This window comes from Cucumis melo, chromosome 2 (genome assembly GCF_025177605.1).
Source record: "Cucumis melo cultivar AY chromosome 2, USDA_Cmelo_AY_1.0, whole genome shotgun sequence".
Lineage (NCBI taxonomy): Eukaryota > Viridiplantae > Streptophyta > Magnoliopsida > Cucurbitales > Cucurbitaceae > Cucumis > Cucumis melo.
Genome location: NC_066858.1, coordinates 7,193,488 through 7,212,799, shown reverse-complemented (window position 1 = coordinate 7,212,799; position 19,312 = coordinate 7,193,488). Strand labels below are relative to the sequence as shown.

The following is a 19,312-nucleotide window of genomic DNA, read 5'->3' as shown; positions in this document are numbered from 1 at the left end:
GAGAAAGAAGAAAAGAATTGAATGTCTTCTGTCTTTGAAGACATTAAACATGCAATCTTAAGAGGCTAGTTGAAGAATTTATGGCTTTATATGATATCCAAATTCTACCAACCATTTAAATGTTATTGATTAAGTGTAAGTTCACACCTGAATGCTAAAATTTCCACGAATTCTATGTTGACCTACGCAAACATAAACCTAGATACTATAGAATAATGCAATAGAGCAAGGATTCTGAAAACAAAAATTCACTTCCTATCTAAGTGCATCAATAGTTTCAAAAAGAAATCAAACCCATACTAGACTAAAGCAAGAAAAGAAATGTGAACTTATGATCAATAACATAATACAAGTTCATTACTTTACCAATGCATTGAACAGCTCGGGTTTAAAAAACACACTACAAGATACTTCAAACATCCAAAATAGTCAGATATTTAGTGCAAGTTCCTTAAAAAGGAAAAAAAGATCATGGAGGCATTATAAGAAAATAATACCACAAACAAGAGTAGAAAGAAAGAAGCAACACAAAAGAATCATAAAAAAAGCCAATCTTATTAAGTTAAAATGTAAGAGATTTTGATAGAGTCTAAAAGAGGTTAACTTCTAACTTCTCATTCTTAAATTCTCCTACTTGATGAAAGCTAATAGGAAGAACAAAAAAAAAACTTAAAAATGAAAGAACAAAGAAATGAGGAGATAGTAGCCTCGTGTGAAAAAGATAAGTCTTACGTGCTCTTCCTTCCACTTAGATGGGCTCATGGGATTTTTCCCTACAGTTAACCTTCGGAGGTCCATGGTAGTCTGCAAATATCAACAAAGAAGGTTAAAGTTAAAAAAAAAAAAAAAAAAAAAAAATTATTTATTCATCTTTTGATGTTTTATTTTACTTTAATTTTTTTTTATTTGTTCATCTTCTTTCTCCAAGTACAAACATTACAAAAGAAACATACAGAATTCAAATCCATGTGTAGAGTGTAATCTTGTAAAAAAAACTCTCGAAGTTGAAATTTAAAGAAGGCTAAATAAACCGATATGAGTAATTTCACTAATCAACAGCTGACTAAATCCTTTTAGGTTACCTATCCTTTGATCTCATTTTGTCAAACTCATAAATGCAAACAACACCTCCATCAGCCAAAACCATTGCACCTCCTTCAAAATAAAACTCTCGCTGGATTGCAGAAACAAGTGAAAATAATAAGGCAGCTTTTGGAATGGAATAAAAACGTCCACATTTATTAAAAAAAATTATAGAAAACAATGCAAAACAAAACTTCAAACCAATATAAGCAGAAAGCAAAATAAAATTGAGCACTCACAGAACTCTCGGTCATCTAATGCAGTTTAATTAAATCCTCAAATTAAAGTTACCATGTGCAGAAACGGTTTCATCTTCATGTTCTTCAATTGATTTTTCTCTTCTCCTATATTTCATCCTCATATCTTTCTATATTAGGTTCTATTGTAGATATTTCAACCATCTTCGAAAGTAGTTATTTGTTATATAATTATGTATTAATATACACACATATACTTTATTTGAAAATGCTTGTTCCAATGTAAAAATTGTAGCACTGACAGAGATACTTCCATGGGAGACGCCAAATATAATGGAGACAATCGACAAGAAATTCAAGTACAAAACTAATTCTCATTGAGACACTAATTCAAAACCAAAACATGCCAGCATTATAAGGGAATACAGTGTGGGCTTCACTAAAAGATAGTTTTCTTTGATGTCATTGGGGAATTAATACAAACATAACACAGTTCAAACTTTATATTTGGGTTCAGTAAAAACCTCAAAAGAAATGGGAAGATGATGGAATTGAAACTTAGACTCAATATGTTGTCGATTATAGTTTGAAAAACTAGCAATTGTAACTCCAAAGTAATAACAAGGCCCTTGCTTGCCCATATCCTTCTCTTTCTTTTAACAATTTCTCCTCGAGTAGATAAAGCAAATTACAAAACAAAAAACTGAGCAAAAAACTAATTTATTCATTTATATATATTATTGGTTTTTTTCTTCAAGCTATTAGGCATAAAACCCTTTTCTGAAAGAAACTCAGAAAAGAAAAATGGCATAAAAAAGCACTAAAAGAAAAATGGCATAAAAAATTTCTGACCTTTTAGTCCAGTCACAATGAGTCTTCCACGTTGCATAACGCTTTGAAAGTTCTTTCTATATCTCTTCTTGTTATAAAGTCATCATGACGGAAAAGGGCATTTTTCAAACCATTTTCTTTTCTTTCTTCTAGATTTAACTCAAAAAATTTCTGACCTTTTAGTCCAGTCACAAAACAAAATTCTTTCAGCCCAAATTCTACTATATGTCCATTGAAGTTGAAAGCAAGGATATTAGTGTTTTTTGTATGGCATTATTTTCTTAATAGAAAATTCATGAATTGTGTGGATATTTTGGCTATTTTAATGTTAAAGAACTGACCAAAAGGACTGTTTGTCAAAACTAGAGAAAGAATTCTTTGGTCTATTTTGGACTTGATCTGATTCAATGTTTTCTAAATTGTAGTATACAGTAATTTTAAGGTTTTTTTTGTTCATCTTCCATAATAATGTCATTTGGATAGTGTTTCACCTGTTGAAAGACATAATAAACAGTATGTTTCAAACAAGGTTAAGTTTTAACAAATTTACAAATACAGAGCGCTATACAGAAAAATATACCCAAATATACAATGTTATACAGACAGATATTCACATTCTAGTTTGTTACCTTTATTTCTTTTTCTAGTCTGTTACCTTTATTTCTTTTTCTTTCTTTTGTCTTTACTTTACACTTTATTGATTTTCTACATGCTTGTTGCTTCTTGCTCACCATCTTTTTGTAAAAAAGAAAATTAATATAAATTATTCAATGAAATACAAACAATAAAATATATACAATTAGTATAGAAACAGACGTCTTCGTATGCGGGATAGATCGTGATAGATATAGATAGATCGAAATATATATAGATTTAGACCTTTTTGTATACGAGATAGATAGTGACAGATATATATAGATGATGGAGATATATCGAAATGAATATAGATTCAAACCTCTTTATATACAAATCAAATCATCGATCGCGACAGTTCTGTTGAAGTAGTTACTAGGATATAAACGATTGACGAGGAAGATGATGAATGAAAAAGTCTGAGCAAGTTCCTTCACCTTTTTATAGCCCCTTTCATTTTTATGATATTTTTATAATTACGAGTTATTAGAGTTTTTCTAAATGATCGTTTATACTTGTATATACGATAGTTGAAGCTACTTTACATGATCGTCTATATCTAAACTTTTTTGTCATCTTTTATTGTTTTTTACCTTATCGTTTATATATGGTAATATACAGTATCGTGTATGATGATCGTTTTTTATCGTTTATATTTTCATACATGATCAGACACACATATGTAATATCGTTAAAGATAATTTACACGATCATTTATATCTACTACTAGAAAAATGGATTTTAATGACACTACTAATCAAGACATTGTGTCATTAAAAATAAAAAAAGGATGGGGTGGAGTAAAATGTATCATTAAAAATATAAAATGCAGAATTTTTAATAACACATTTTTTGCGTCGTTATTTAATTTTTTTTGACACAAATTTTACGTCGTTAATTAACAACGTAATTTTTGTGTCATTAAAATATTTTTCTTAAAAAAATAATTATTCCCTTTCGTCGGCAACACTTTCCCTTCCTCTCGCAAACACACTCGCAAAAACCCTTCAAATGCTTTGGCTGACGCAGTCTCTCTCTGGCAAACGCTCTCCAATTCGTGAAAGCACAACTTTCCCTCTCTCTCGCAAACGCTCCAGCCGCCGTAGATCTCGACTTTCTCTCTCTCTTGAAAATGCTCTTGGTGTCATTTGAAGGAGCTCACCAAACGCTCGCAAAAACCCTCGCATCCGCTGTGATACACGTTCGCCGTCGAAATCAACCTCTAGCCACTGCTGTCTCTTCCTCTTCCCTATTCATCTTCGTTCGTCGTCTCAAGTTGTTCGATGCTTCTCCTCCCTCATCCGTTTGATGCAAAATCTAGAAAATATCCATGTGAATCCACATAATGCAGAGGTACAAAAACAACTAAATGAGAATCCATTCCTTTTCTCATCCTTTTCAGTTGGGAGAAGCTCTCTTTTTGTGAGTTATTTTGTTCCTGTATAATTGTTAGATGGAGTTTTTGTTTCTTTAAGGAATTGAAAATTTTTAATGGGTAGCTGTAGGAAGAAATCGACAAAACACATCTGGAAGTGCCTTTCAATCGCAATCACAAGTGCGTTTTTTGTTTCCTTTTTCCGATATTTGTGTTTGTTCTACCGTACAAATATTTAATGGGAAATTTGATGGATTTTCTCTTCTGGGTTCTTATTGTTTCTTTTTTATTAGGTTGGTGGTAAAAATTGTGGCTAAAGTGAAAGATGAACATAAGCTATTTGATGAAATGCGAAGGAGAATTTTAAGTTTTAAGAACCACAAGTATTTGTAAGTAGTAGTTGGTTAATGAATAAGCAATCTTAAGGCTGTTTGTATGGATAAAGTAAAACAATTGGGATTGTTATTTCTAATCCAAGGGTTTCTTTTTTAAACAAGGAGCATTTGGAGCATTTTCAAGTTCTTGCAGAACTACAAGTCCCTTACGTAATTGAGCAAGATGATGAGCAAGGACTCTATGTTTTTTTCTTTGATTCGTTTTACCTTCTTATGTTTTTGGTCCTTTTTTTTACTATCGGCCATAAGTTAAGTTCATTGTTTTAGAATTACCTTGGATATTTGAACACAAGCTCAAAATTGATATTTTCCTAAGAGAGAATCTTACGCTTTTCATTATTATTATTACTATTATTTTTAAGAAGTAGAAAACAAGATTTCATTCTTAGCACTAAACAAAATTCTTAAATATAAATTTGAATTTTATGTCCATGGAAATAGTTTATTGGTTGGACCATACGTGCTAAGATTTCTAAATATTAAAATAAAAGGCTCAAGTTAGTCCTGAACGTTAGATTTTCAATTTTGTGTCTATTAGATTTCTTACAGATTTAAAGTTTACCGACTAAATTTGTTATTTAACCATACATAGTATTCTGCATTAATCATTCATTGTTTATGCAAGTGCTGAATTTTTCTTTGAACAGATTCTGAATAGATCATTACACTTTTTCTTGTTTTGATTGAATATACTTTTTGACCAACATTCTGCCGTATTTATCTTCTTATAGAGGTTAACTAACTGTTGCTACATTTGCAGCTGGTCGGTGGAGATGCCGATTGATTTCTATATAAACGGCACAGCTATATCAGTATGTCTTAAATTCCTCATCATTTACCCTTGTTGTTTCGGTGTCTGCACTCAATTAGCCAGTGAACCTATATTTTTAACGAGACCATCAAATTAGACATTAATGAAACTTGTACACAAGGGTAGGTGCAATATATATGAATATCAAAATAACGTTATCGTTTGTTATCGTTTAGCGTTTATTTTTTATCGTTTATATATATTTGGTAATTTACAAGATCGTGTATCAATTGTATATTATTCTACATGATGGCGTCTAATAATCGTTTATTAACATTAATCGGGCGCGCGGACAATTAATCGCACATTTATTAGGGTATTTTTGGTATTTCACATGGTGGGTCTATGGATTTTTCGTTTCTGAAATTGTTCTATAGAGTGTAAATAATTTTCCACTTTGTTATGTTATTGAATAGACCCCTCGTAAATATGTTATCGGTTTGTTAAATTTTTTTATAAAAAAACCCTAAATTCAATTCACTATTTTCTTTTTCTTATTGAGTATTAGTTTGGATTTTTTCTATTAGTTTGATTTGCTTTTTTTCTAAAAGTTTTGTTTAATTTATGGTTGGCAACAATACCGATAAAATCGAAGCTGACATTATCGGAAAATATTGGCATACACGATTGGTATAACTAAGAGGAATTTCCAATGGCATCCCCTAAAAATGGGCTACATTAAAATATACTGAAATCTTGCCCATGTTATATGCATATTGTATGCACAATCTTTCTCTTGTTTTCTAATCCATTTTAGTTTGAATAAAAAGGAACACACACAAGTTCCATTGGTTTACCTTGCTTCTAACTAAATCTATTGAATTTATTTTGTATACAAAGTTTGACTTGCAAACTAAAAATGTTTTTCAATTATTCAATAACTAAAATACTTCTAAAATTTTGTAATCTAAAAAAGAAATACAATTGAGATTGAGAATATGTTTTCGTTTAAAAGAGTCAAAGCTTGATTATTACGATGCTTAATGAATTAATTAACCTCCTTAATCTATATACACTCGATTATATGTGATCAATATATCCAATATTAAATGATAGAACAAATTAAAAGTGAGATTCAATCATTTGACATAACATTTTTTCCATTAGAAAATAGTTTTATACTCTATCTCTATATTAATTGTAATATTAAAAAATGGTTTTTAGAAAACACTTTTTTTTTGACAAATTTGTTGTCCCTGTTTAATTTGGACATGTTTATAAGTGGTTTTAGAATGGTTGAAATTGTTTTCTCTACGATTTCAAAATCATTATAAAATATTTTTTTAATCATTCAAATTAATTTCGATAGTATTATAATTATATTGATTTTAAAAGTCTAAAATTATATATAAATATTTAAATAGCAAAAATGATTTTAACAATTTCAACGTGAATTCCAATATACTTATTGTCATGGATCTGTGTGCTATGTATAGATCGTTGGGGTTTGATAGAGATTAAAATTGGACACCATACAACAAGTTTTATTTCAATCCACTAAAATAACGAGTAATAGATAGGTAAGTGTAATAAAAATCATTCACCTTTAAAATAGCAATAAAATGGTCGACACTAGTAGATTAATTAATGTTGATCAAAGGTGCTAAACTAATTAAACAAAAATCTAGAAAACTCGATGTTGACTCTGGAAACGAACACGCCCCATAGTGGGTTGCTACTTGCTAGTACCATAACCTCAACCTTGGAACTTCAATTCTTATCTATGCTAAGACAGGTAACATATCCCTAGCTAACCCTAGAGGACCTTATAATATAATTATAAAATTATATATTACATAGTTCTAAGACCTGTCTACAAACAACTTGATGGCTGAACTAAACCAGCAGCACTTCCTTCAGCATGACTACATGAAGCTTCAGCTGCTTCATTCTTATAACTCAACTCCACATCCTCCAAAGTTATGTCATTGCATGGAAATTTCGAGCTACAATCGAATTTCATCGCAACTTGCGTCGCTGATGTTCCGTGTATGTTTCGATATGTCACATCGCTGATTTTAACTCCAGAATCCTAATTATACAAAAAGAATAAATAAGATAAGAAATATTCTATAGAAAAAAAAAAGTTGTGATTAGATAACTAAATTGCTTGCATAAACATGCATTGAAAAAAAAAAACTTTTTTAAAACGGAAATCCATACTGACCTGTCCAGGACAACCTTTGTTGTCGGGGCAATAATTTTGATCAATAATGATAGGATTTTCCACATTGACCATTACAATGTCTTGAAAGATAACGCTTCTTGCAAATCCATTGCTCGGCTTTCCCCATGTTTTAATTCTGACCCCATTTTGTGTGTTTGTGAATGTAGCAGATTTAACTGTTACATTCTCAACACCATCTTCTTGCACTTCTCTTCCTAAACTCCCAATGCTGATAACCAAATAAAAGTTATATCTTAGCTTTAATTGTCAAGGTTAAACTTTTATTAATTTTTTTCAATTGAGTACCTGATTCCATGTCCAGGTCCACAAGCAACATTCTCAATCCACAAGTTCGACGTGCCAGGACCTATTGAAATGCAATCGTCGCCCGTGCCAATTATAGAGTTGAGGATAGTAACCGTTGAGGATAATGCTACGTGAATGCCGTCGGTGTTTGGGCTATTACCAGCAGCTGATATCTTCAGTCCTTGTGCTTTCACATTTTGACAACCATTGATTACTATGTGGAACATTTGACTATTTAGTGACGTTAAGCCACTAACCATTATATTCTTTGAATTGGAAAATTCCAACGACTGCACCAGAGGAGGAAAAAATAATATTTGACAATGTTTTATAATTAGAAAGAAAATCTCCGTGGAAGGAAATAAATAAAAATGGTAACTTACGTAAAAAAAACATGGGCTAAAATATATATGGTTCAATTTTAGTCCACTAATCGCTGCTCAAAGTCTTTTTCATTTTTTTAAATAAACTAAATTTTTATATAAAAAATTGTAATATGTCATATGTGTATAAATTAAAAGTACATAGTTAAAATTGGAGACTAAATAATATTTGGACAAATTTAATTTACCGTGGCTCCGGAGGGGCAAGAGCTTTTGGAATTCTTGCAAGCCCATAATCCAAATCCTTGGGCATCAAGAACGCCACCAAACACGTTAACACCATCAACACGTTTAAAAGTGATCCAATTTCCTGAATTTGCAATCACAGCATAGTTTGATGGAGCCAAAAGCGTCCCATCAATTCGTATAGTGATATCATTATTATTGCAAGGCCCTTCAAATGCTATACTTTTCACATAGAATCTCCCTTTTGGAACATAAATGGACACGGCTGTCGTTGCACGACATGCACTAGCCCAAGCTTCCTCGAACGCCTGCGATGAGTCGGTTCCGATGTTGGGTTTTGCACCGAAATCGACTACGTTAAAGGTGGAAGCCGAGGCCAAAGTGAGGAAGAGGAAAAGAATGAATAAGGTTTTGTGAAGAGCCATAATAAAGTGAGACGAAAGAGTTGAGAATGTGGGTGTGTTGTGGTGGGGAAATTGGATGGGTTTTGAGGGGTTTATATAGACTACAGAGGGGGGGAGAAATATAACTAATTCCTTTGTTGGAAAATTTAGGTCTAAAAGGATGTTTCTCTTATGCTTTTTTAAAATTTTAAAAAAAAAAAAAAAAAAAAAAAAAAAAAAAAAAAAAAAACTTCGAAAATTGAGGATTGATTGAAAAGGAGTTTTCTTTATTTATGGCTTTAATCACTGAATGTGGGCAAATGAAATGACCAATATGGCCTCACATGTTTTCTTTCTTTCTTTTTTCGTTTTGGAGGAAAAAAAATGTTGAACCCTTACGCAATGTGTGCCTTAATTCCTTCTCATTATGTCAAAATAATTTGAAGTTTAGGGTTCTTCAAAATAAAACAAATAAATTAAAATAATATATATAGATTTTGAAGATAAACAACTCAAAAGGAAAAATAAAAAATAATAATAAAGCACTCAGGATAAGGAGTTTGAATGATGGTAAATTCTTGGCCCTTTTAAAGCTTTCCGTGTAGTATGTTGAGTCGAAAAAAATAAAAATAATTGAGGTAAAATGACATAAACTATGGTGTTTGTAACAACTATACTTCTAAATTTGTAATTTGATCCATCATTATTGTCGAACTATATGGTTTATTATAATTACAAATCTTCTATTTCCTTCGATTTATCATTTTATGATTTGTTAATTATTGGTTGAAATCAACTATTCCTATGTAAGTATTTTATTAATATTTTCTTTAAATTAAAATAATTGATTTTTTTCATCAATGTTTTAATCGTCGATTTCAAATATTTTTTATTGCAACAATAAACCAAACCAATGGAAACGGATATGTACTGTTTGATATGCAAATTAAAGAAAAGCTGAAAAGATATGTCTGACAATGTCTTCAAGCCTCTTTTGGTAATCTCTTCTTTAAGGAAGACGACGTCACCCGACTTTGTCTGAATGACCTGGATTGATCTGACCATGCAACTACTGCTGATTCTCCGGGATAGGATGCATCCAGGGACTTACTTTCGGCTTCCCCGCCATCAATTGCTCAAGCATTCTATCTCGTTGATTCTGTTGGTCGCAGTAAGAATTCCTGATCGTAAACAATCTTCGCTAACTGCGTTGGCCTGCGGTTGGTCACGCCGCTTCAGTCACCTGTCATCTTCATCACCTCCCCTTCAATCGAAGATTACCTAAATTGACGATTACATTGATAGACTGGATTGGAAGACAAATTCTTTTTTTTTTTTAATTGCTAAACTAAACCAAATCGAATGTGTGTATTTATATTAGAAAATAAATCCTAACAATTAATATTAATTATATTCAATATTAATTATATATTATGGTGCATTTATATTTGTTATTTAGAAAAAGGACTAATAATTATTATAGACATCGTAGGTTTGGTATCGAGAAAAGTGTTAACAAAAGATGTCTAATTTTAATCTATAAAATAAAGAAATTATATAGACCCAATTCTGGTATGAAAATAGCAAAATTGCTCAATCCAGAATATTTAGAACAAAACAAAGAATAGTCAAAATAACACATGAAAGTCAATGGTATGGGTTATTTATTTATAAAACCGATTAATTTAATTTAGTTCTCTTCGTTGCTCTCAAATTAAAAAAGTGAAACCAACTTTTAATCGTATCTAAACCTATATCAATAATATACGATATGTTGATATTTGAATTTTGTAACTTACATTAAAACATCACTAATGAAGTATAAAATATAATTTTAGTAATTTTAATAAAATTTTATTTTTTTTTCATTACTTCTATTCATTTGGTTGATTTTCTTTTTAAACTCTAAAGTGGTCATTCGCGAATAGACTTTTCTTTCTCTTTCGTTATAGTTAGTGATCTTTTGGGGAGGGGGTTTAATAGTCCTACATGTGTTGCATGTTACTATAAGGATAATACTTAAAAAGTGTATTTCAAGCATCGTCTATTTTTATGTTTTTTTTTTTCACCACACATCTAAAATATTTTTTAAAAAAGAAAAATAAATTGCTATATAGCAAGTTATGATGGAACATTTTAACAGAATACATGTAGATGATCTTTAATAGACATTAGATATTTTTTTTAGAATATTTTAATATTTTTCATGCGAATTGCAAAAAATTATATATAAAAATGGGTGAGGTCTCAAACGCAGTCAAATATTATAAACTTGATACATTATTTATGTTCTTAGAAAATAATTTTATTTTCATTTCCTTTTCATATTTTACATATAATATAATTTCTCAATATATATTTGTACATAATATCTTTCTCATATCTTTCAAATTAGATAGAATTGTAATATTTTGATTATTGTATTTTTATTTCGTAAGAATTCTATTCTCCATTCTTAATTCTTGCAATTCAATACTTTCTGTTGCTCCAATTTGTGTGATGATGCACAATTGCTCCAATCCCCCATACTTTCTGTTGCCTTCAACACACACAGCATTTCATCATCATCATCATCATCATCATCATCATCATCATCATCATCATCATCATCATGCTTTCAACCTCTCCCTTTTCATCCATTATTTCCTTTAATATTTTTTTCAATTTCTCCATATTTCAAATATTTGTGCTATCTTCCCCAATTTTATTTTATTATTTATTATTATACTTTTATTATTATTATTATTATTATTATTATTATTATTATTATTATTATTTATAACTATTATACTTATACTTAGCTTGATTAACAAGCTACTTTTGCAAATCATCCCAAATATTCTTTTAAATTATGGTTGATTTTAGATCAAAGATATACTAATAATATCAAACATTAATGATAGAAGTGACAGAGTCTAAAAAATAATAAGATATAGGTGAAGAATACCATCTTAAAACGAAAATACTTCTACAAGAGAGGATTGACTTGAACAATGTCCAATTCAATCAAATAAACAGCAAATAACATGTTCCCTTACATGGCTCAACTCAAAGCACATGATTGTCCAGGTCAACCCTAGCCAAATGTCAAATTATGTTCTAGTGAGTTAAATCATTATCTAACATCAACTATGAAATTGACTGATAGAACCAAGATTTGAATGGTTCTTAGTTAACTTGAAATTATTCTAATAATATAATTTCATACAAGAGGACGAAAATTCATATTATAAAAAATTGAAAAGTAAAGAAACTGCAAATATGTAGATACAATATATTAATTAATTATAAAAATTTAAAATTACTTTCAAAATCATAAATACTATAAAGTTATTTAAAAAAAAAAAAACAGATATTTTTTATATAATTTTGGAAGAGGTATTTTCATGGAAAGGAGTATTTGACATGGAATTTTGAAACATTATTATGAGATAAATTGAAAAAGACTATCATATTATATATGACAGACTCAAAGAGTGTAAAATCAATTTGGTTTAGTTTGAAAAATTTGGAATTGGATAAAAAGAAAAGAGAGAGTACGGGAGGGGGTAGGACTGTCATTTGAGAAAGTGGAACAAATAAGGAGAGGAAAAAATGGAAGAAAATAGAACGGAAAATGTGGAAGGGCGCAAGAGGTGGAGGATAAAACGGAGAAGAAATTACTAATTTTGTCCTTTTCACATTACGACATGTCGTCTCCTCTTCCACCTAATCCTTAGGCAATAACCATTGTATTCTACCCATATGCAAATGCATTTTACACTCCTCATTTCTTTTTTTAAAAAAAGAGAGAATGAATGTTTTAAAAAAGAGTTCAATCAACAAAAAGTTTCAGAAAATGGAGAGAATAGCTCAAAGTCAAGAGACAATGGAGTTCTTAATAAGGGCGTACATCAATCGAATTAGAAGTAAATCAAGGACTAATCCAAAGACCTTGAATCAGTAAAAATTGAACTCTGTCAGTTAAACGTCCATGGACCAACTCAACCCGACCCGACCTAACTTCCTGGTTAGGTCACCAAGTTGCTTTTTTTTTTTCATAATTTAGAATATTTTTCATTCTTTCCTTTTCTACTAAAATTGAAATTTGCACTAAACAAATGTCATATTTATGTAAATGATCTAAATATGTTATATTAATTTTTAAAAAATTTTATAATCAAACAAACAAGTGAAGTCCAAGTGTTTTTTACCTCAAATAAATGAAACCTAAATTTGTGTAAAATGCATGACTACATACAAATCCATTCAAAATAAGAAATGAAAAACATTCAAAAGTATTCTAGGCAAAGTTTAAGTCTACATTCAAATTCATTCGTTATAATAATAATTATTATTATTCATATTACTACTCTACTAGTAAATGGGTTTTTTAAAAAAAAAATATAAAAGACCAGTAAAATATTTACACTCTATAGAATAATTTTGAAAACGAAAAAAGTTCACATGGACAGTGTATATCGCCATCTACCAAAGAAGGTAAGTAGCAAGGATATGGCTAACACGCGAGGAGGAGCTTGGAGACAAACTCCACCTTGGTGAGATAACTTCCATCATTTATGTCTCCAAAGGAGAACAAGTATGGGTATTAGGTGTCTAGAGGTTGTCACCCTTAAATGAGAAGCTCTATAAGTCTTGTAAGTGAAGCGTTCTAGGTATAACTAGTTTAAGACAGCTTGGTCATTTGGATCCCGAGAGGTGAGCAAGTGTGACGTTTGAAGACACCAAGAGGTGCTCGCCTTCGTCATAAGCTGGTCAACTTAGTTATATCGCATCAAGATTCTCTTATTGCTTAATCGCCTGGTAATGCACAGACTTTCCTTCACCCCCTTCTTTTATACAAGTTAGTTCACAATTTCATCTCGCATCCATCTTAATTTTTCTTTACAGATTCTCTAGTGTAGATAAGTAGACAGAGTTAAATTTACATTCTTTCACACTGTATAGGTTATTCATTTTATATTGCCTAAACCCCTAGTGAATCCTAGATCTAAGTTTTGATATCAATTCTCTGTGTTCAACTCTGGATCACTCATATAAACCTATTGTTTCGCTCACACTTGGACAAGCAACAGAAAAATTTGCACTCAACGAGGACTTAGAAGTTACATGATGAAGAGATACATAGAGAGTATCTATGCAATGACCATGATTAATGACTCTTCAAGTAGATTTAAATACCAACGTAAGCAACAACATGATTCTCTTAAGCTCCAAAGCTAAATTAGCTGGCAACAAGTCTAAGTTTTTGGTACCGTTGGGTTGGCACGACAAGCAGTCGTCTCTACTAATTTGGAGAAATCAATCCACTATGCACAAGCTATTATAGGAGTACGAATATCCTCTCGTAATCCTTCTTCAAATCGCTTGCACCTTTCATCCTCATCCTCAATCACACTAGTGGCGTACTTAGATAGTTCTCTATACTTCTTCTTATATTCAGCAATAGTCATTGAGCTCTTAGTGAGCTTCAAGAACCTTACACAGTAACAACCTCCACCCAATCCAACCCAGTGAGTGGAAAATTTTTAGAAGTAAAAGCTCGTAAAACATGCTCTAAAAAATGTGTAAATATGCATCGATAATGAAATAATAATTAAAACGTTATCATCACATAATACTATAAATCAAAAGTAATGCCTACAAACCTGTACTCAATCCAACCATGGTAGAATATTAAATAAATGACCCAAAATAGTCCACACGTGACCCATATCCACATGGAAAAACAGAACCAAACTGAGCTCATGCATATTTAGTACCTTCTACAGTAACAACCTTGATTCAACCATGCTCATATGTGCACATAGACCCACCGACCATCGGTTAGCTATTCTAAAATTCAAATCTAGCATTAAAATATAATATGTAATGTTAAAATCAAGCATAAACTTAATGGGTATTCCAAATGACCTAAAAAGACAACCTCGAACCTTGAGAATCTTACTCTAAGTGGTGGATTTGAAAGAAACATGGACACCGTGGCTAACTTGATCTTCGGTTGGTTGGGTGATGGCGTGACATTTTAAGATATGGTACAAGGTAAGCAGGACAACAATGGCACGGTGGCAATGATGGTGTTCACGGGACGTCAATGAGCGGATGTGCAACTTAGCAATGGTGATGGAGAGGGATGGTGAGCGGAAGAGAATGACAGAGAGATAGGGAGAGATGACAACGAGAGGAAGGAGCCGATGAAGGGAAAAGATTCGAGAAGAGGGGTTACGTGCTCGAAAGAATTTCCCGATTTCTTTCTTTTTAAAAAAGTAATAATAAATAGAAAATGACCATAATGCCCCTTCCTTCAAATTAAACTCACTTTTTACCCTTATCTTCATTCTTTTTGAATACCTAATAAAGTTTCCAAATCATTACCAAAATAAAATTGATTCTAAAATTTTCTCATCAAAATGATTCAACCCATAAAGAATTTACAATTGGATTCTACTTGTTTTTCACAACTTAGGAAAAATTAATATAATTAAAAGGAGAATAAAATGAGAGCTTACATCTACGGCCCTTGACTTGGGTGTCGCGACACTTCGTGTTTTTATGGGTATTGCCTTCAAGTGCCATCCTTTGGTATTGTGGCGCTTTTCTTTTGATTATTTAAAAAATGCCACTCTAACGTTTCTTGGTCCGTTCTTGCTTGCTTTAGCTTCACTTTGAGTGATTTTCATTGTGTTGGGCTCGTTGTGATGTCTAGATCAATATTTCCTATAAAATAGGAGATCTATTGAACAAGTAATTAAATAGAGGATAGTTAAGTTACAAAAAGTAAGTCAAATATAGCCCCAACAACTAAATGAAAGCGCAAAACATACCCAACTAAAACTATAACATTTTGAAACTCATAAAAAATTTATATTAAAATAAAAGAGTTAGTGGAGAAGTATATGATTGTTTATTTCCATACTTTATAAAAATGTATATTCCATACAATGAACAAAAAGATCTTATGACAATGTCTAGCTTTGATTAACTAAAGGTCCTAATTATCATTCCATGAACCAACCTTAACGACAAAAAAGTAATCATCAATGTAACTAGAAATCTAATGAATAATACACAACAAAAGAAGAGATGTGATAGCCCAAAAGAGGGTTAATTAGGTGGGAGAGACGTGAAATTATGTTTCATTCCTAAAAAGGAGTTTTTCTATTTGGTAATTCATTTCCTTGGACAATTATACTTCCCATCATTGTCCAACACTCCTCCTCCTCCTCATATATCAATTACATTTCCCAACGTCACTTCATATTTACCTCTTCTATCTTAAGTGAGCCATATTTTGGTCAATGTCTAACCACTTTTAAACTCAACTTCCTAACTAATTTCATGAAAAAAAACACTTACACCACTATTATTCAAGATATATACACTTGGTGATCGAACGCACATTTATAACCTAACACGTCATGTCAATTTCTTTTATGAACCACACATTATTCTTAAATGTTACTGCTATCATATTTGTAGTGTACGATGAAAATTAGGTAGTATGGAAAATTCTCCCTTACTCTGTAGTATTAAATAAATTCTCATATGTTTTGCATCCTCCAAATTATCCTATAATAGTTTGTCATGCAGCAAACTATTCCTTTATATATTTTTAAATGTTATTTTTGTTGCCTGGTTAGTTTAAAGGAAAATGCACACATTTATTTAAGAAACGCAAGCAAACCAAAATTATTGACAAATATAGCACAATAATTCGGTGTAGTCATGGCTCTACCTATTTGTGCCTATATCCCATTCGTTTATCACATGGTAATAAATTAATAATCTAACTTTTTTTTTTTGTAAAATGTAAAAAGTTCTTAAAATAACAGTTACTAATTAGATAACTCGTGGACTACACAAAGGTATTTATAGCCTAGGCTAGGCTACATCCTTTGCAAAATAATAGCAAAATTGAGATATCCAAACTTTCATAGTCAATCATCGACATACTATATCACTGGCAGTAGTCTACTGACCGGTAAACTACCTCATTGATAGAATTTGCTTTATTTTAAAATTTTGTAATGGACTTGATTATTAACATTAAAAATATTACTCATTACCTTTATCCTTCTATGATCCTTCTATGTATATTAGTTGGGCTGCACCTAAAGATTTATTTTTTATGTTTTCCTACAAATTTTTTATGAAGGCATATTTATAAACTAAGTTGGGACCGAGAAAATAGTTGTAAATTGGCCAACATGCAAGTATTTTGTCTTATTATGAGTTTATAAATATGCCTTCACAGCCCTTTTTATTTTTCCCATACTTTGGCAAAAGACTATCCCTTTGTAGATTTTTAAGATTTGAAATGATGGTTGTTGTTATAATTTTCCTTGCTCTTCTGTTAAAGAAGCACGCCTTGACTGCTGCTGCTGGTGGATTGACGTTTGATATCGTCAATCTTGGAGCCAAGCCGGATGGTAAGACCGATGCCTCTCATGCGTTGCAGTCTGCATGGGCTCGTGCATGCTCCTCTACAGTTGCGTCTACCGTTTATGTGCCCAAAGGAAGATTCTACGTTCAAAGTGGTAACTTTATTGGACCTTGTAACTATAATTCTATCACCTTTCTCATCAACGGCACACTTGTGGCTTCTTCGAATTTTAAGGTTCTGGCCAAATCAAGAACCTGGATTTCTTTCTCACGTATAAATGCACTTTCCATTTATGGTGGCATTCTTGATGGCCAAGGAACTACCTTGTGGGCTTGCAAAAACTCAGGGATCAACACTTGCTCTCTTGGCGCAACAGTATGCAAATTTAAATAAAATTTGAATATTCCTTTTTAGGGTTTTATCTATCATTAATAATAATCAATGTTGTTTTGTTTGTTTTCTAATTTCCAGACGTTGGAAGTTTCAGATTCACAGAATATATTGATCAATGGATTATCTTCAGTTAACAGCCAAATGTATCACATTGTTGTGTATGACTGTCAAGACGTGAAGATTCAAGGAGTGAAAGTCTTAGCTGCCAGCAATAGCCCCAACACTGATGGCATTCATGTGGAGAGATCATCAAATGTTACCATTCTCAATTCAAACATTCGCACCGGGGACGACTGCATCTCAATTGGCCCTGGGACTTCCCATTTATGGATGGAAAGACTTGCATGTGGACCTGGACATGGAATCAGGTAAGCTATAGGGATAAATGACAAAAAAAAAAAAAAAAAAAAATCAAATGAGTGTCTCTCATAATAATCCTTTATACTTGATTTTTAAGAGGTATTCTTACAAATTTTAATTAAATTGTAAATAACATTTTACGGGTGTTAATGTTATCTTTGCACTTACAATGACAAAGTGAGTGGGAATGTGAAATTTGTGTTGTAGCATTGGGAGTTTGGGGAAATGGTGGGAAGAGGCTGGAGTGGAAAATGTGACATTAAAAACAGCTCATTTCAACGGAACAATGAATGGAGTGAGGATTAAATCTTGGGGAAGGCCCAGCAATGGGTTTGCAAAGAACATTCTTTTTCAACACATTGTTTTTGACAATGTCAACAACCCTCTCATCATTGATCAAAATTACTGCCCACATAACCAAGGCTGCCCCGGTCAGGTAACCATTTCCTCATTCATTCCGATCATAAATGTTCAAACCATATATCAAAAGAAATTTAATGCATTCTTTAATTCTTTATCAAATTCTTAAATCATAATTTTTTGGTGAAAATTTTTTATTTTTCTTATTTAAATATTTTGTTTATGTTAGAGGTAACATACATGATAGTGCATAAACATATCGGATCCAAGTATTACTTATATATATTATATATATGTATGAATGTATGGTGTTAATTTTTAAAAAAAAATCACGTGTTAAGAAATATAATATATAATTGTACAAAATTATAAATGTAATTAACTACTCGTCTTTAAATTTAGATGTTTATGGACTTTATTATACGTTATAAAAGTTTTCAAAAACTGAATTGTAACTCAACTTTATTTTATGCTTCAAAGTTTCCATTCAAGATTATTTCAAGATATTAAAAACAATTCCACCTCATGTAATAGTAATTACTTTTACTACATAACTTCAAAATTAGTTGTTTACTATAATTTGCTTCAAAGTTTTTTTGGAGATTTCATTTTCTTTCTTTCTTTTCCATCGTTATTATTTCAAACTGTTGTAACAGTAATATATATACATATAATATGAATATATTAGGCTTCTGGAGTAAAGATTAGTAATGTAAGATATGAAGACATCCATGGAACGTCAGCTACTGAAGTAGGTATAAACTTTGAGTGTAGCCCTGCAAGGCCATGCAACGAAATAAGATTGAAAGATGTAAAGTTGATATTCAAGGATCAAATTGCCCAAGCATCGTGTGAATATGCAACAGGAACTACCTTGGGTCTAGTTCAACCTTCTAATTGCTTAGTATAGCAAATGTAATTCACTTTAGGTTCAACAATATCAGTATTGGGCATTGAATGTAATTTCATATCTAGAATTGGAAAGATGTAAGGTGTTAGAATCAATTCCTCACTATATTCATTTTGACCAAAATAAGCTTTAAAATAATATATGAGGTCTATGTCA

General features: G+C 31.3%; 3 protein-coding genes and 1 long non-coding RNA gene across 10 annotated transcripts in view; 2 read left to right on the top strand and 2 right to left on the bottom strand.

The window, feature by feature from the left end:
- The window catches only part of LOC107991105 (uncharacterized), a 29,711-nt gene extending 14,255 nt beyond the window's left edge, over positions 1-15,456 (bottom strand). The window contains exons 1-2 of the long non-coding RNA XR_007819161.1: positions 15,260-15,456; positions 14,698-15,101 (exon numbers count right to left, since the gene is read on the bottom strand). This is a non-coding gene — a long non-coding RNA (uncharacterized LOC107991105). The remainder of the gene's footprint in view (positions 1-14,697; positions 15,102-15,259) is intronic.
- On the top strand, positions 3,714-5,570 carry LOC127148275 (uncharacterized). Of its 7 annotated transcripts, none has more exons than XR_007819152.1 (5): positions 3,714-4,097; positions 4,244-4,299; positions 4,413-4,508; positions 4,617-4,664; positions 5,275-5,570. XR_007819152.1 is itself a non-coding variant. In XM_051081730.1 (5 exons), exons 1-5 carry the CDS (start codon positions 4,053-4,055, stop codon positions 5,420-5,422), a joined length of 387 nt encoding a protein of 128 aa, XP_050937687.1. In that variant the 5' UTR covers positions 3,714-4,052; the 3' UTR covers positions 5,423-5,570. The 7 variants fall into 7 exon arrangements, 5 of the variants coding, with proteins under 5 accessions (XP_050937687.1, XP_050937686.1, XP_050937685.1 ...); XR_007819153.1 differs by having other exon boundaries at positions 3,714-4,166; XM_051081730.1 differs by having other exon boundaries at positions 4,250-4,299.
- Positions 6,847-8,833, bottom strand: LOC127148265 (polygalacturonase-like). The gene is made up of 4 exons (XM_051081702.1): positions 8,370-8,833; positions 7,799-8,088; positions 7,493-7,721; positions 6,847-7,357 (listed from the first exon to the last, which is right to left on the bottom strand). Exons 1-4 carry the CDS (start codon positions 8,790-8,792, stop codon positions 7,139-7,141), a joined length of 1,161 nt encoding a protein of 386 aa, XP_050937659.1. The 5' UTR covers positions 8,793-8,833; the 3' UTR covers positions 6,847-7,138.
- Positions 15,457-16,591: 1,135 nt separating the features above from the next.
- On the top strand, positions 16,592-19,312 carry LOC127148262 (polygalacturonase-like). The gene is made up of 4 exons (XM_051081698.1): positions 16,592-17,508; positions 17,605-17,894; positions 18,094-18,322; positions 18,935-19,312. Exons 1-4 carry the CDS (start codon positions 16,993-16,995, stop codon positions 19,154-19,156), a joined length of 1,257 nt encoding a protein of 418 aa, XP_050937655.1. The 5' UTR covers positions 16,592-16,992; the 3' UTR covers positions 19,157-19,312.